This window comes from Heterodontus francisci, chromosome 32 (genome assembly GCF_036365525.1).
Source record: "Heterodontus francisci isolate sHetFra1 chromosome 32, sHetFra1.hap1, whole genome shotgun sequence".
Lineage (NCBI taxonomy): Eukaryota > Metazoa > Chordata > Chondrichthyes > Heterodontiformes > Heterodontidae > Heterodontus > Heterodontus francisci.
The window spans coordinates 1,281,883-1,300,655 of record NC_090402.1 but is presented as its reverse complement, the minus strand read 5'-3'; the positions used below and the strand labels follow the sequence as shown (position 1 = coordinate 1,300,655).

Below are 18,773 nucleotides of genomic sequence, written 5' to 3'. Positions count from 1 at the left end.
TTTAGTAAAACCATGCTGACCTGTTCTAATCATACTGTGCTTTTCCAAGTGCAATGTTAAGAATTCTTTAATAATAGTTTCCAGCATCTTCCCAATGGCTGATGTTAGGCTAACTGGCCTGTAGTTCCCTGTTTTCTCTCTACCTCCTTTCTTGAAAAGCGGTGTAACATTTACCAACTTCCAATCTGACTGGACCATTCCTGAGTCTAAGGAATTCTGGAAAATCATAGCCAGCACATCCACTATCTCCGCAGCTATCTCTTTTAGAATCCTAGGACGTAGGCCATCTGGTCCCGGGGACTTGTCAGATTTTAGTCCCTCAAGTTTCTCGGCTGATATCAATATCCTTAATTTCCTCACTCTTTTTAGCCCCTAGGTTACAGCCTATTTATGGTATGGAACTTCCGTCTTCTGTGAAGACAGACACAAAATATGGCTAAGAGGGAAATGGGAAGGGCTGATTACATAAATTCAGAGAAAAAGAATAAGGCTTAGCTGTTCAGTTTGGTCTCAGTGTGAACATTTCTGCAGCTGGAAGCATTTATTGTCACAGTGGAGAGTGGCAGGAAACCGGATAGAGAAAATTGGGGTGCCGCTTGGGGATGCGTTCCCATGCCCACACAGGCTCTCTGAGATCCCTAGTGACTCATTTGTATAGGCAAGGGCAAGCCCAGTGATGGCTGCCGCTTGCCTTTAAAGATCGCATCCAATTCCCTGTTTCTGCCTCCATCACCCTTCCAGCACCTTCAATTGGGTGCTGGACTCGCTCCTGGGCCAATTATTTACTTTGCATTTAAAAATAGCACTGCAACCAAATGCTCTGGTTGTCAGGGTCCTGACCCGAAAATAAAAGTCCAGTCCAGTGTGTGTGCCAGCAAGTACTTCCATGATAACCAGCTGAGACCAAAGTATGTGTAATGGTGACGCCTCAATAACCGTCCTGCTGATAAGGGAAGTGGTTGGCCTCCACAAAGCACTTCCCATGACAGCAGGACTAAAACTGGAAAACAGAGGGCGGATATTTTTTTAATTCATTCATGTGATGTGGGCGTCGCTGGCTAGGTCAGCATTTATTGCCCATCCCTAATTGCCTTTGAGAAGATGGTGGTGAGCTGCCTTCTTGAACTGCAGTCCACATGAGGTAGGTATACCCACAGTGCTATTAGGAAGGGAGTTCCAGGATTTTGACCTAGCGACAGTGAAAGAACGGCGATATAGTTCCAAATCAGGATGGATGTGGCTTGAGGGGAACTTGCAGGTGGTGGTGTTCCCATGCAACTGTTGCCCTTGTCCTTCTAGGTGGTAGAGGTTGTGGGTTTGGAAGGTGCTGTCTAAGGAGCCTTGGTGTGTTGCTGCAGTGCACCTTATAGATGGTACACACTGCAGCCACTGTGCACCGGTGGTGAAGGGAGTAAATGTTTGTAGATGGGGTGCCAATCAAGTGGGCTGCTTTGTCCTGGATGGTGTTGAGTTTCTTGAGTGTTGTTGGAGCTGCACCCATCCAGGCAAGTGGAGAGTATTCCATCACACTCCTGACTTGTGCCTTGTCGATGGTGGACAGGCTTTGGGGAGTCAGGAGGTGATTTATTCGCCACAGGATTCCTAGTCTCTGACCTGTTCTTGTAGCCACGGTATTTATATGGCCACTCCAGTTCAGTTTCTGGTCAATGGTAACCCCTAGGATGTGGATAGTGGGGGATTCAGCGATGGTAATGCCATTGAATGTAAAGGGGAGATGGTTGGATTCTCTTTTGTTGGAGATGGTCATTGCCTGGCACTTGTGTGGCTGTTGGATGACAGTACCTGACTGGACACAGCCTTGATGGATATAAAGGTGGCGCAGTGGTTAGCACCGCAGCCTCACAGCTCCAGCGACCTGGGTTCAATTCTGGGTACTGCCTGTGTGGAGTTTGCAAGTTCTCCCTGTGTCTGCGTGGGTTTCCTCCGGGTGCTCCGGTTTCCTCCCATATGCCAAAGACTTGCAGGTTGATAGGTAAATTGGCCATTAGCAATTGCCCCTAGTATAGGTAGGTGGTAGGGAAATATAGGGACAGGTGGGGGTGTGGAAGGAATATGGGAAAGTTTAGGATTAGTATAAATGGGTGGTTGATGGTCGGCACAGACTTGGTGGGCCGAAGGGCCTGTTTCAGTGCTGTATCTCTAAACTAAACTAAACTAAAAAAATCCTTGGCTTGATACAGGGATGATAGTTCCTGGCTGGATATTGGGGGACATTACAGGTGGATTGGAGTGCTGGTGCCTAGATTGATATAAGTATATCTAAAGAAGAAAGACTTGTATTTCTATAGAATCATAGAACAGTACAAGAGAGAGAGGCTATTAGGCCCATTGAGTCTGTACCACTGTACCAGCTCTTTTGAAGAGGAACCCAGTTAGTCGCACTCTCTCACTCTTTCCCTGTATTCCTGCAATTTTTTCTCCTTCAAGTACTTATTCAATTCTTTTTTGAAGAGTACTATTGAATCTGTTTCCAGCATCCTATCAAACAGTGCATTCCAAAACCTAATCACTCACTGCATAAAAAATCTTTACTTCATGTCGCCTTTGGTTCTTTTGCCAATCACCTTAAATCTGTCCCCTCTGGTTATTGACTCTTCAGCCATCAGAAAAAGTTACTCTTTATTTTGAGCTAGCCAATTGGATACAAAATTGGCTTGGTGATAGGAGGCAGAGGGCGGTAGTGGAGGGTTGTTTTCAGATTGGAGGCCGGTGACCACTGGTGTGCCACAGAGATCGGTGCTGGGCCCTCTGTTGTTTGTCATATATATTAATGACTTGGATGTGAATGTAGGGGGCATGATTAGTAAGTTTGCAGATGACACCAAAATTGGTGGTATAGTGGACAGTGAAGAAGGTTGTCTAAGGTTACAACAGGATATAAATCAACTGGGAAAGTGGGCAAGGGATTGGCAAATGGAATTTAACGCAGACAAGTGTGAAGTGATGCATTTTGGGAAGTTAAACCAGGGCAGGACATATACAGTGAATGGCAGGGCCCTGGGGAGTGTTGTTGAGCAGAGAGACCTTGGAGTGCAAGTACATAGTTCCCTGAAAGTGGCAACACAGGGAGACAGGGTGGTGAAGAAAGCGTATGGCATGCTTGCCTTCATCAGCCGAGGCATTGAGTACAAGAGTTGGGACGTCATGTCACAGTTGCACATAACGTTGGTTGGGCCACACTTGGGGTACTGTGTGCAGTTCTGGTTGCTGCACTACAGGAAAAACGTGATTAAGCTAGAGAGGGTGCAGAAAAGATTCACAAGGACGTTGCCTGGTTTGGAAAGCAACATTTAAGAGGCATCTGAACAGGTACTTGAATGAGCAAGGCATAGAGGAATATGGAATTAATGCAGGCAGGTGGGATTAGTATAGATAGGTATTATGGTCGGCATGGACGCGGTGGGCCGAAGGGCCTGTTTCTATGCCACATGACTCTATTTACACTATCTAAACCCTTCATGATTTAAACACCTCTATTAAATCTCCTCTTAGCCTTCTCTGTTGTAAGGATACACACTTAACACATCTTTCAGAAACATCAAAGGGAGAATATGAGAATAGAATGGTAGGTGACATAAAAAGGAACCCAAAAATCTTCTACCAGCACGTAAATAGTAGCAGGTAGGAAGAGGTACGGTGCATCCCATTAGGGACAAAGGCTATAATACTTATTGCATCAGTGTTTGCCAAGGAAGAGGATGCTGACAAAATATCAGTAGAAGCAGAGATGTTAGGGGTAATGGATGGGGTGAAAATTAATAGGTAAGATGTACTGGAAAGACTGACTATGCTTAGAGTGGATAAGTCACCAAATGGCTTGCATCCCAAGCAGATGGTCACAGACATCTGTGCCCTCATCGCTGAAGACCTCACACCTCATCTGGATGGCTTGCATCCCAGGTTGCTAAAGAAAGTGGCAGTGGAGCTAGCAGAAGGGCTTGCCATAATCTTTCAATCTTCCCTAGATACGAAGGAGGTGCAAGAGGACTGGAGAGTGGCGAATGTGACACCCTTATTCAAGAATGGGTGTAAGGACATTCCTAGCAACTGCAAGCCAGTCAGTTTAACATCAGTGGTTTTAGAAACAATGATCATGGAAAAAAAAATCAACAGGCACTTGGAGAAGTTTGAGTTAATTAAGGAGAGCCAGCACGGATTTGCAAAAGGCAGATCGTGGTTGACTAATCTAGAAGAATTTTTTGATGAAGTAACAGAGAAGGTTTGACAAAGGGAATGCAATGGATGTTGTTTATACAGATTTTAAGCAAGTGTTTGACAAAGTACTACATAGAAGGCTGCTGAACAAAATTGAGGATCATGGAATAGGAGGGTCAGTGTCAGCTTAGTTAAAAAATTGGCTTAAGGACAGAGAAGTGTGAGGTGATGGAAGAAGGGATGGGGGAGGCAATATGGACATAATGGGCTGAATTTTATGGGCCACCTAAGGATGGGAACGGAGGTGGGGGTGACCCATAAAATTGCATTGGAAGTCGGGGGTGGAGTGCCTGTCATCTTCCCGATGCCTTCCTGCTCAAGCCAATTGAAGCCCTTAAGTAGCCAATTAATGGCCTCTTCAGGGCTTCTTCCCACCTCCGCCTTAATTTTATAGAGGTTGGAATGGCCCGCCACCATAGGGAGACACCACCAGGTAAAACCTGGTGGTCTCCTAGCAGGGTCAAGGGGCGGGTCCCTCCTTTGGGGGCAATCCAGGGTCCCTGGCAAGCACCGCCACCCCCCCACCCCCGAATCGCCCCAGCGACCCAGACCCCTCTTACCCAGTGGCACTACTGGTACTGCAGAGCTTGCGGCCTTCCAAATGGCTGGCAGCTCTGGAGATGGAAGCTCATCCCTTAATGGCATCCCTGATGGCGGGCATTTAATTGCCTGCCCGCCATGGAATAACACCAGGGGTCGCACAAAGGGCTTAGGCGAGGTCTCCCCCAAACTTACGGTCCACTGCCAGGAACCCCGTCTCCAGAACAAAATTCAGCCAATGGCACAGTCCTAAACAGTGTGAGGAACAATAGGGAGCTGGGGGTTCTTGTGAATAGATCGAGTGCATGTCCTTGCTCTCTGTAGAGCAATCCAGTCAGTCCCACTCCCCCACTCTAACTCTGGAAGTTTATTTCCCTCAAGTGCCCATCCAATTTCCTTTCGAAATCATTCCTTGTCTCTGTTTTCACCACCCTCATAGACAGTGAGTTCTAGATCATTATATCTCACTGTGTAAAAATGTTCTTCCTCGCATCCCTCATGCATCTCTTGCCCAAAACCTTAAATTTGTGTCCCCTAGTCCTTGTACCATCAGCAAATGTGAACAGGTTTTCTTTGTCTACCTTATCTAAACCTGTCATATTATACACTATCAAATCTCCCCTTAATCTCCTTTGCTCCAAGGAGAGCAACCCCAGCTTCTCCAAGATAACCTTGCAGCTAAACTCCCTCATCCCTGGAACCATTCTGTAATGTCCTCTGTTCCCTCACATCCATCCTAAAGGATGGTGACAAGAACTTCACAAAATATTCTAGTTGTGGCCTAACCAGAGCTTTATAAAGGTTCAACATTACTTCCCTGCTTTTGTACTCAATACCTCTATTTAAGAAGCCCAAGATCATATATGTTTTGCTAACTGCTCTCTCAATATGTCCTGCCACCTTCAAAGATCTCTGCACATGCACCCCCAGGTCCCTCTGTCCCTGTACACTCTTTAGAACTGTGTTATTTAGTCTATATTGCCTCTCCCTATCCCTTCTGTCAACATGCATCAGCTCTCACTTCTCTGTATTAAATTCATTGCCACTTGTCTGCCCATTCAGCTAGCCTATGTCCTGTTACAGTCGAATGGTATCATCCTCATTGTCTACCACACCTCCATTGTTTGGTATAATTGGCAAATTTTGTAATTTTACTCTGTATTCCAATATCAAGTCATTTATATATACCCTAGCACTGACCCTTGGGGAACACCACTGTCGACCATCCTCCAGTTGGAAAAAAAACATTTACAACTAGTCGCTGTTTTCTGTCCTCAAACGAATCTTTTATCCAAGCTGATACTGATCCTCCTGTCCCATGGGCCTCAATTTTGTTAACCAGCATTTTATGTGCTACTTTGACAAACACTTTCTTAAAACTGATATAGACAACATCCATTACATTCCCTTCATCAACCTTCTCTATTACTTCACCAAAAATCAAATTAGTCAAGCATGATCTGCCTTTTACAAAACTGTGCTGCCTCCCCTTAATTAGCTCTAATCTTTTCTTCCCTGATCATTGTTTCTAAAACCATACCCATCACTGATGTTAAACTGACTTGCCTGTAGTTACTAGGAATGTCCTTATACCCATTTGCCACTCTCCAAACCTGAGGCACCTCTCTCGTGTCTAAGAAGATTGGAAGATTATGGCAAGCCCTTTCACTAGCTCTACTCCCACTTCCTTTAGCAATCTGGGATGCATCCAGACCAGGTGTGAGGTCTTCGATGACGAGGGCACAGATGCCTGTGACCATCGCAGTCTCCTGTGGTACTGAGTCTCTGTCATCTCCAGGTAGCTCCACCTTTGATCCTATGCTGAGGGGATGACTTCCGTGACCTTCCTGCCCCTCATACCTCTCCTCTGCCCACCTGATACCTGCCACTCCAGCTTTTCTGCAGAGGGTGTTGCTCCTCATCGCTTCTGGACCCAAAATTTGAGAGTTGTGCCCCATTGCCACCTGCAGCCTTCCTTGTGCTCAGGTGGCCTCCCAATTGTGCCTGGCAACCATGTCCCTGTTCTTAAGCTGCCATGATGCCAGGAGGGTGACAACCCCCTGTAGTGCCTGGGTGCTTACTGCCCACTCTCCCCTCCACCTGTGCTGACCTGATGTCTCCTGTCTTCCAACAGGAGAGTCCCCCACTGCACTGTTCACTCTTTTATGAGGCCAAGCTAATTCCCAGGGGCAGCCATGACTGGCTCTCCACAATGTGCTTGCCTTCATTCAGCTGGCTTGCCCCAGAAAGCGTATGCAGCCTATGCACCTCCGTGAGAATCACAACATCCCCTGCTAACAAGATCTTTAACCAGTTTAATAGGCCTTAATCATGGATCGGGCACGATCACGGGGCCACCCTCCACTCACCCTGGTGAATATGGTTGGCACCATGAACAGCATTGGGAAACCGGCACACTGGCTGGCGCTAATATTTTCAACCCCAGTCTGCCTCCATCCTGCCCCCAGTGGGACCCGAAAAAGGTGCTTTTACCTCATTCTTGGAATAGTAGAGCATCACTGCCAAGCCTGGCATTTTTTGTCTATCCCTGGTACTGGGCCTTTGGAATTGCTGCAGTCTGTGTGGTGAAGGTGCTCCCACAATGCTAGTAGTAAGATATCAGTCAGTGGCTTGCTAAGCCACTTCAGAGGGTACTTAAGAGTCAACCATGTGTGGGCCACATATAGACTAGACCGGGTAGGATTGCAGATTTCCTTCCCCAAAGGACATTAGTGAACTAGTTGGGTTGTTACAAAAATCCAACAATTTCATTGCCACTTTGAACGACATCAGCTTTTTATTTCCAGATTTGTCCTCGAAAGTCTACACTTCTCATCTTCCATTCATTTCAATTGAATTCATGTTTGTTTTAATGCAGATTTCAGATATGGGGCAAATTTAATTTTCAGTAAATGGAAAAGTTTGGGACACAATTCTAAGTGTAAGCGTATTTGGCAAATGAATTTATGTAATTAACAGAGCATGGAAAGATGTCAGGTTTTGTCTTTCATCAAATGCACAACACAATGGAATGTAACGCACTCACTATTACCTGGCGGTTGGGTAGGACAGGCCTGGAGATCACAGCTTTGCTTTGTGACAGGTTTCAAGAGAGGGTCACATCCTCGGACAATTTCTTTTCCCTGATAACATTTCACGTCTCGCATTCTTATGCCAACGCCACAGGTTTTAGTGCACTGGATAAAGGTGACAAAAAGATATTTTATTAAATTCAGTGGAATAAAAAAAGATATTAAAAAAAAATTACATATTAATATACTTATGTACACTTAATTAGCAGGTAATTATAGACAGGGAAATGAAGAAAAATGGAAGAGTAGCCATGTTAATAAAAGACACAGGGCTGTATTTTTCAGGGGACCTTGATGTCCTGTTGCCTGGGCCGCTTCCAGGACTGCCGACCAGTTGAGGATGGCAGCTCGCCCCCAACAGCTGACAGCCCAGAGGGTCAGCAGTTCAGCAACGCTACTGCAAGCATTGGCCAGTGCTGAGGCTGCATCACCAGGGAGAGGGCGCCTCAATGGTTGGGCGCCCTTGAAGGGAGGTGAGGTTTTTTGGGTGAAGTTATTTTAGCAGGCCCCGGCAATCAGTTGGAGGGGTGGGTGGTTGTTCAGATGGCATTTCCCTAGGCCCAGGGACAGCCACTGCCACTGGGGAGGTCCCTCCATGAGCCATAGAGCGCCCATTAAGGAGGCCCCCAACCAGGAACCTGCTGGGAGGCTGCCAGGCAGCGGTGAGCACTCCTAATGCGGGCAAAATGCCTGCGGGAGTGGGAGGTGGCCTTTAATTGACCAATCAATTGTCTCAATTGGCCGCCTTGCGGGTGGCCATGCCACTAAGGGTCCCACCGGTGGCAATACGCCATGGCGGCAGGAAGACATCAGGCTCTCCTCCCACGCCTTTCCCTGCCATATTGCCAGCCCTCACGCCTCCTAACCCATCTCCAATGGGCTGGGACATTTCAGCTCACAATAACGGCAGTGGAAAGAAAAGAATTCAGTCAGTGAACAGGCAGTGGCAACAGTATGGGTCGAATTAAGGAACAGTAAAAGTTGCAAGTGTCTGGTGGGAGATGTCTACAGACTTCCTAACAATAGCGATATAGTGAGGGAATTTATAAATATGGATATCAGGGAAGAATGTAGCAGAAATGACGTGGGAGTGATTGAAATACCAGTGGTACAAGGAATTTTAAAAATGTATCTTGGAAAGGACCTTACTGCATTTAATAGAACTAAAATAATTGTTATAGAGAAAATAATGGGACTTAAAATAGTCAAAAATTGGACCGAATGATTTCCACCCTCGAGTATTGAAAGAAGCAGGTGGGGAAATTACAGATGTATTAATCATAATTTTCCAAAAGTCTCCAGATTTAGGAAGTGTGGCCTGGGTACTTAATGGGGTTGGTTATATCGGTAGGGCAGTGGGAGTCACAAAAACACAAGAAATAGGAGTAGGAGTAGGCCATACGGCTCATCGAGCCTGCTCTACCATTCAATATGATCATGGCTGATCTTAGGCTTCAATTCCACTTTCCCGCCCGCTCATAGCTTGAAATTACTGGCGCGGGCTGGCGTGTCAGTTTCAGGATGCGGTTGCCGGTGCCGACAATGTTAACCACTGCAGGGGGAAGGCGGGACAGGGATCCTGCTCTCCTCCCATTGAAGTCAATGAAAGAATTTAAAAAGCTTGTCCAGAGCTTGTTGGATGGAGAGGGTGGAATTTTGAAAGGGGTGCATGGGGTTCAGGAAGTGCCAGTAGGACAAAGGGGGACTGGCATTTGATAAGGAGGTGCCCTTGGCACAGCGCAGATGGCAGGGAGAGTGGGCACTCAGTGCTCGGACACTGAATGGCTCATCACTCATTCCAACCCCCACAACCCCCGGACATCACGAGGGCAGAAGAGCAGGGGACAAGGCTGCCATGTCTCCTTCATCATCCAGCAGTCTAGACTGCCTCAGATCTTCACTCCAGCCCCCAAAGTCTGTGGATGGATCCTTGGTGACAAAGGATATCCCTGGAAGAGATGGCTACTCACCCCTCTACAGGAGCCCCAAAGAGAGGCACAGAGACGATACAACCAATGCCACCTGTTCAGTAGGACAACCACTGTTAGGCCAATGGGCTTCTGAAGATGTGATTCCGGTGCCTGGACCGTTTGGATGGCGTCAGCTAATACCCTCCCGCAATGGTCTCGGTCATTGTGGCGGTCTCCATTACATGGCCCTCCAGTGAGGTCTGGATCTTGATGACGGTGAGGCCCCTGGACAGCTGATTGTAAGAGGAGTAGGAGGTGAGAAAGGAGGAGGAAGAGAAGACAGAGGGAGATGATGTTGAACAGAGAGGTGTCCCTGCTGGACAGCGAGGTGGCCTCCTCCTGTCACCCTCTAGGAAGAGGACCTCCTCCTCTCTCTCATGGCCTCCAGCATTACATCCAGGTCAGCACTGATGAAGCGAGGGGCAGCCCTGCCCCAAGTGTCAGGCCTCTGGCTCTCCTGTGACATATCGCTTCCGGCTGGTTTTCTATGGAAAGTTTTTGCACAATCAACAGATTTCTCCATCAGGACAACCGAGAAGCTTAGTGATGGCTGCTGTGGGGAGTCTAAATCAGTCCCACACATAACTGACCTGCCTCCGTTCCCACCCCCACTAACTCTAATTGGACAGGAAACCCATCTCCATACAAATTAAGGGCTTACCCACATGAAAATCTTAACTTTAATCTGTTGCCCACTGGAGGTAGATTTCTGACCTGAAAATAAACCCCGCTCCCATTTCCTGCCTCCATGAAGAATATTCAGCCCCAAGAGTCAGCACAGATTTGTATAGGGTCGGTTACGTCTGAATAAATCTGGTTAAATTTTGTGAGCAAGTCACTGACTTGGTGGAGTGTCTATATGGACTTCCAGAAGGCATCTGATAGGCTCAGCACAAGAAATGATTAGCAAAAATAAATTAGAGGTAAACTTAGGACTTGGGTTGACAATTGGTAGGGAGGTGGAAGACTGAAAGCAAGGATAAAGGAAATGTTTGGCAGAATGTGGCAAGTGATGTTCCCAGGGATCTGTACTGGGCCTCAGCTTTTCACTATATATATCAATAACTTGGATGACTAGGAGCAGGAGTAGGCCCTTCGACCTCTCGAGCCTGCTCTGCCATTTGATAAGATCATTGCTGATCTGATTGTGGCCTCAACTCTACTTTCCTGTCTACCCGTTATAACCTTTGACTCCCTTATCAATCAAGAATCTATCTAACACAGCCTTAAAAATATTCAATGACCCAGCCTCCATTGCTCTCTGGGGAAAAGAATTCCACACACTAACAACCCACTGTGAGAAAAAATTTCTCCTGATTGCCATCTTAAATGGGCAATCCCTTATTTTTAAACTGTGTCCCCTAGTTCTAGTCTCTCCCAGAAGAGGAAACATCCTTTTATTATCCACCCTGTCAAGTCCCCTCAAGATCTGAGATGTTTCAATAAGATCACCCCTCATTCTTTTATGGGTATAGGCCCAACCTTTCCTCATAAGATAACCCTTTCATCCCAGGAATCAGTTGAGTGAACCTTCTCTGAACTACTTCTAATGCAATTATATCGTTTCTTAAGTAAGTAGACCAAAACTGTACACAGTACTCCAGATATGGTCTCACCAATGCCCTGTTCAACTGTAGCAAAACTTCCCTACTTTTATATTCCATTCTCCTTACAATAAACAACAACATTCCAATTGCATTCCTAATCACTTACTGTATGTACCTGCATACTAACTTTTTGTGAATCGCGTACCAGGACACCCAGATCCCTCTGTACTGCAGAGTTCTGTAATCTCTCTCCATTTAAATAATATACTGCTTTTCTATTGTTCCTGCCAAAGTGGACAAGGTCACATTTTCCCACATTATACTCCATCTGTCAAATATTTGCACACTCACTTAATCTATCTATATCCCTTTGCAGACTCTTCTGTCCTCTTCACAACTTACTCTTCTACCTTGCTTTGTGTCATCAGCAAATTTAGCAACCATACCTTCAGTCCCTTCATCCAAGTTTATTGATATAGATTGTAAATAGTTGAGGCCCCAGCACTGATCCCTGTGGCACTCCACTAGTTACAGCTTGGCAACCGGAAAATGCCCCATTTAGCCCTACGCTCTGCTTCCTGTTAACTAACCAACCCTCTATCCATGCTAATATGTTACCCATTACGGAAAGTCCTCATCAGGGAACTCCTCTTTGCTGACGATGCTGCTTTAACATCTCACACTGAAGAGTGCCCGCAGAGTCTCATCGACAGGTTTGCGGCTGCCTGCAATGAATTTGGCCTAACCATCAGCCTCAAGAAAACGAACATCATGGGACAGGACGTCAGAAATGCTCCATCCATCAATATTGGCGACCACGCTCTGGAAGTGGTTCAAGAGTTCACCTACCTAGGCTCAACTATCACCAGTAACCTGTCTCTAGATGCAGAAATCAACAAGCGCATGGGAAAGGCTTCCACTGCTATGTCCAGACTGGCCAAGAGAGTGTGGAAAAATGGCGCACTGACACGGAACACAAAAGTCCGAGTGTATCAAGCCTGTGTCCTCAGTACCTTGCTCGATGGCAGCGAGGCCTGGACAATGTATGTCAGCCAAGAGCGACGTCTCAATTCATTCCATCTTCGCTGCCTCCGGAGAATACTTGGCATCAGGTGGCAGGACCGTATCTCCAACACAGAAGTCCTCAAGGTGGCCAACATCCCCAGCTTATGCACACTACTGAGTCAGCGGCGCTTGAGATGGCTTGGCCATGTGAGCCGCATGGAAGATGGCAGGATCCCCAAAGACACATTGTACAGCGAGCTTGCCACTGGTATCAGACCCACCGGCCGTCCATGTCTCTGCTTTAAAGACGTCTGCAAACGCGACATGAAGTCCTGTGACATTGATCACAAGTCGTGGGAGTCAGTTGCCAGCGTTCGCCAGAGCTGGCGGGCAGCCATAAAGGCGGGGCTAAAGTGTGGCGAGTCGAAGAGACTTAGCAGTTGGCAGGAAAAAAGACAGAGGCGCAAGGGGAGAGCCAACTGTGTAACAGCCCCGACAAACAAATTTTTCTGCAGCACCTGTGGAAGAGCCTGTCACTCTAGAATTGGCCTTTATAGCCACTCCAGGCACTGCTCCACACACCACTGACCACCTCCAGGCGCTTACCCATTGTCTCTCGAGATAAGGAGGCCAAAGAACACCACGAGCTCTTATTTTATGTTGTAACCTTTGATGTGGCACCTTATCAATACCTTTTGGAAATCTAAGTACACCATAGCTACAGATTCCCCCTTTATCCACACTGCTTGTTGCTTCCTCAAAGAACTCTAGTAAATTAGTCAAAATGACTTCCCTTTCACAAAGCCATGTTGACTCTGCCTGATCGCATTTAGAGTTTCAAAGTGCCCTGCTATAACCTCCTTAATAATAAATTCTAGCATGTTCCTTATGACAGATGTTAGGTTAACTGGCCTGTAGTTTCCTGCTTTCTCTCTCCCTCCTTTCTTGAATAGAGGGGTGGAATCTTATGACTGCCACAGCGTTCCCGACAGTGGGACCAAAAGTTGTTGCAACTTCCACTTCCGCCACAAATCCAGTTTCCCTTGTGATTTTGTATTTAAAGTAGCCATGCAGTGACAGGCACAGGGACATGTGGATCATGCGGCGGGGGCAGCCTTTCATTGGTGGAACCCGCCATCATTACCCCAACTACCATGATTGCCACAGATATAAAACATTCGGTGCTTGCAGCCTCAAGGGTCAGCAGCCTTCTTTTCATATAAGTATCTTCAGACTAACTTAAATTGAAGCTTTTACTTAAATCAACATGTTATTGCCTCCCTTATTTTGTGGAAGTCACCACCAATTCATATTAATTATTTTCCCGAAAGCCAAAGCGAATCAAATGGCAGCCAGCAGGCTGCATCCCGTCCAACGGTTCAATGATGCCTTCCTGCAGGTTCTCTTCCAGGCCATCAGGGAAAGGTAGGAGGTCCTCTTCCCTGCAGATGGAGTGCGAAGACCCTCCCGCTTCACCAAGGCAGCCTGGATAGAGGTAGCGGAGGAGGTCTCGAACTGTGGGGTCACTTGTAGAACATGGGTGCAGGGCTGCAAGCGCATCAATGACTTGCTTCGATCAGTGAGGGTAAGTGGTCCTGGCGACGCAGTTCCACTATTTTCTTCCATACTCTGTGTCTTTAAGGCAGAGGGAATGCAAGGAATGCAGTGGACTGCTTGAGCAGATTGGTGCTATTCACTAAATAATGTTGTGCCAAGATGAAGATTAGCATTGTTTATGTGGTTGGATGTGCCATACGAAAGCCAATGCAGAATGAATGATGTTGATACATGTATGCAATGGTTGTGATGCATCATTTGCCATATCATTAAATCTGCACTGTCTGCTGCAGGATAAACAAAACCACAACCAATGTGAGCGTGCTCAGATGGGAGCAGGGGTCCCCGACATAAGGCTGCTGACCACAGTTGAGGAGGAGGCGTCTGAGATTCCAAGAGAGAAGGGAGGCAGGGTGAGCGGAGATGGTGAGGCAGGAGGCACAAGGCATAAAGACGAAGAGCCATCTCTGCTCTTGCAGCCATGTGTGGAAACTGAAGGAAATTGTGTGAACTCATGCTTAAAGTGCCTCTGTTTGTGTCTCCATTGCAGCTGCCTGCACTCAAGTCACAGAACGCCACGTGACCCAAAAATCCTCCTCTGGGGAGGAAAAAGAAGTCAATGCCCCAGAGGGTGCACTGTCACCTAACACTTCTTCCACCTCCGCCAGTGAAGATACATCCACAAGGGCCACAAGGGTTTTAAGATTAGAATCTGGGTCACAAGCTGGTGTGCACGACACAGACATATCCCAGCAGCTGACAGAGCATGTGCCAGCCAGTTCCCTTGACAATCGGAGGACTGCTGGGGTCCAGGCCCCTGCTCAGCCCTACCCTCATGATGATCCTCTATTTGTTGCTACGAGAAGTCTGCTAAATGTGCAGCAAATCCATGTGGAAAATATGTCAGAGATGCCTGAGGTCATGCATGGCTTTGAGTGTACCATGGAGGAGTACATGTAAGCCATGATGCCTGCCATGCCCCAGGCATGTGAATGTATGGCTTCCTGAGAGTCTGGCGAGCTCTGTGGAGAGTCTGGTTCAGCACTTGAGCTATATGCGATCTGACGTGTACTCCATCGCTTTTGCTGTTGGCTCCATGCAGCAGTTTAAGCAAGAGGTGAGATGAGGAACCCGGACCTCCCTCAAGGTGCTCCTTCCCCTCAGGGAGACAGGCAGGTTCCATCGTGCACACAGATGGAGCAGGAGCATGTGCCAGCTGCCCCGGGGCCTTCCTGTCAGAACACCCCCAGTGTAAGCGGCATCTCGTCCTTCCTCCTGACATTGACCCTCTTACCTCCAGCATATGGGAGATACTCAAGCACCATTGTTGCAGCCCCCCAGTAGGATGGAACCATCAAGGCCCTGTTCCTCCAGAGGACGCCCGCTACAATCATCCACAGCAACGGGGCAGCACACTAAGCAGACTGCCTCCACATCAGCTGCTAATGTTGGGGTAGCACCTAGACGTAGTGGGAGAAAAAGGAAATTGAAAGAGTTTTGATCACGAAAGTGGCATGGGTGCTGTACAAATTGTGACGATTGAAAAGATTTACTAAAACATTTTTATTTCATGCAAAATTTGATCCACTCTCAGGGCTGAATTTTCTGTGCCCAGACGGCAGGCGAGAAAAACGGCGGCTTACATGTCATGGAGCCGGGGCAATCTTCCATTCGGCGGTTCACTTAAATAGCCGGGGCGGCCCGCCCACCCAATCCTGTGGAGGGGGTGGGCTATCCATCCCCGGCAATGGCGCAGCTGCCTGTACGCAGGCGCTGACGCCAAATCTAAAGGGCTGTCAGCCCTACTGTGCAATTTAAATATTTCAAGGTAAAGTTAATAAAAATAAAGACATTTCTTCTGCCCCTCTCCCACCCCCCCAATAACAATTAAATTAATTATTTGCCCTTCCCCCCGCCAAAAATACTAAACTTGTCTATCTGGCCTACGCCCCCCACAAAATGCACAAACTTTAAACTCCAACCCTTCCACCATCCCCTACACTCATGACGTTAATGTGACCCCATTCCCCCCCTCCCGCACTGATAACTTACCTCCTCCCCCCTCCCCACCAGTGTGGCGCCTCGTTTCCCCAGATGGGGATCTGAAGGCACGGGAGTGCTGGCTACTGGGCCGAAGATCGCAGCAAGACATGAGGCAGCGATGTGAGCATCAATAATTCATTCATTTTAATGTATTTAAATATTCAAATTTGGTTCCTGTCGCTGAGTGGTGGTGGGGAGGGAGGGGGGAGGGGGCGGGCTGCCACGAGGCCTTGCCGCTGCCGGTAGTATCGGGCCAGGCCCTCCCGGCGTCAGGTTGCGTGATGGCCCTCTCCCGGATGCATCTTCAGGGACCCCCCCATCACCCCTGCAATGGAACCAGATGCCTGGGGGAGAATGAAATCCAGCCCCCAGTAATGTTTTGCTTGGTTACAGATGGATACAAAGAATATTTTTGGAGGCCTATGGCAGGAACGCAATGATGTTTGCAAAACAGCTCAGGAAATGCCCAGTGTCCATATTTCATTGGAATTTGAGCCTTCACTCTTCAATGATGGCTGTTTTCCTATTGATGATTAATAACTTTTTCCAATACTGTCATGCCTTACTTTTGTTTTCTACGTCATAACGCTGCTTGCAGTGGTGTGTAGTTGCATTCATTGTAGCTCACTGATGATTTCAGATGCCAATCACATGAAAGTGCAGCAACGTTTCATTAAAATTATCATTAATAAGGCCTTATGTAAAAGGGAATTTCTTTGGGGAATCGTTATGTTTCTCCTCCCAATGTTCCTTGATGTGGCTTATTTTTGGCTGAAACGTGCAAAAATGAGGTTCTCCCTGATGTCCCTTGCATGTCTCTCCATGGCCATCATATCGATGACAGCATCATTGCCATTGCTGTCCTCCTCCTCACCCTCTTCAAGGTCATCCTCATCTGGGGAGGACTGGCATACCTCCTGTTCTGTTCCTATGCTTGCAGAATATTGCTGCGTCTAATTGCAAGGTTGTGCAAGACACTGTAGACAATGATTATTCGTGACACCCTCTGTGGAGAGCCCCTCCAGACTGGTTAAGGCAACGGAATTGCATTTTCAGCATGCCATTGGTGTGTTCAATGATGGCTCTGATGGATGCATGAGCAGCATTTACCTCTTTTCAGCAGTGCTTTAGGGATGATATACTGGTGTCAACCATGTACAAAGTGGGTAATCCCTTTGGCTGGTTCCACAGAATCAGAGTGGTTATGGCTCCCAGCAAGAGCAGATCAGCTAATCCCAGTCCCCCACTCTTTCCCTATAGCCCTGCAAATTTTTTCCTGTTCAGGTACTTATCAATTCTCTTTTAAGAGCTCTGATTGAATCTGGTTCCACCACGATCTCAGGCAGTGCATTCCAGATCCTAAACACTCACTGCGTAAAAAAGTTTTTCATGTCGTCGTTGCTTCTTTTGCCATTCATCTTAAATCAGTGCCCTTGGGGTCTCAACTCTTCCTCCAATGGGAACACTTTTCGGAAACTGCTGGCAGCTGGGAGTTCCTCAAAACGTAGGAGTCACGAAAGCTCCCTCGGAAATGTGCGCAAACAGGCAGGATTCTTCTCCTGTGGTTGCAAGCCAGCTGTACGCTTAAAAATGGAAGCCTTTGCGATTGACAAAGCCAGTAGGCTGGTCCCAGGGAGCTCTAATGGCCACATGAGTACAGTCAATCACCCCTTTCACTCTAGGGAATGCAGCGATGGCGCTAAAGGCTGCAGACCTTTCTGCCTGGCTGTCCTCATCTACAGGTAAGTAGATGAAATCACTGGCACATTGAAAAAGGGCATCAGTCACCTCTTTGATGCAACTGTGGGTCGCAGAGTGAATCCCTGGAAGGAGCTTCTGGAGTAAAAATTGAGTGCAGCAGTCGCCTTGAGGGCAAATGGCATGGGATTCCCTCCAAAGCCGAGTGGCTGCAGGAACTTACAAATTTCTGTGACCATTTCACATGACATCCTTAGGCCTCTCTGGCATTGCCTCTCTGACATTTCAAGGTAATTTGCCCTTGTCCTGAGGATGCGATGACCTGCCAGTGCCCATCTTTGATAAGGTCGTTCCTTGATGTTATTATTTGGAGCATCCTCACCTTCCTGTTCTGCTTGTTGTTGGCATTCAGGCATCATGAGTTGAGGGAAAAGACCCCTCCTTAGTCTCTCTCTGTTCTTCTTCCCGTGGTACTAGACAAATTGGGTGTATGAGACCCATATCACTGTGGCTTTTCTGAACAATAAATAAGCAAGTGAGCTGAAACATTGAGGAAATGAACAGCTCCCTTACGTCTGCCTTTAAATTGCAGCCAGGTAGAAGACACACCCACTGTCGTTTGCCTCCTCCCACTCTCCTTGCAATCCTCGAGTGTCCACGCAGTTTCCATTATCTTTGGGGAAAATTGTGCATGTGGAATTCAAGGCAAGTCTCCCCACCCTGCAACCTTCCAACTTGAACCCATCACCCTTGATCTACCCAATGTTACCATTAGCCTTCCCTCCGTTACCATTGAACCATGGAGGAGTCGGGGAGGAAAGGGTGAGGGCGATCGGGTGCATGGAGGAGCAGGGGAGGGTGAAGTGGAGCACCAGGTTGTTGAATGATTAACGTTGATGGTGAAGATGCATTTTGTCGGCTGCAGGAGTGGTGTAATCTTGAATGCATTCATACTATCCCTGCCCCTGTTCCTACTCTTGTTAATATCGACATGCTGACGCTTACCCTTGAACCTCCTCACATTGAACTAACCATTGTTGCTGAGTCCCATTCCCCTCTGTAGGAGGCTGTCGAATGCCCACCCA

General features: G+C 47.4%; 1 protein-coding gene across 1 annotated transcript in view; it reads right to left on the bottom strand.

Moving 5' to 3' along the window:
- Nucleotides 1-18,773, bottom strand: part of adamtsl2 (ADAMTS-like 2) — a 203,765-nt gene that overhangs the window by 2,404 nt on the left and 182,588 nt on the right. Inside the window, exon 20 of the mRNA XM_068011827.1 lies at nucleotides 7,829-7,973. Within this exon, the coding sequence (XP_067867928.1) occupies nucleotides 7,829-7,973 (145 nt within the window). The remainder of the gene's footprint in view (nucleotides 1-7,828; nucleotides 7,974-18,773) is intronic.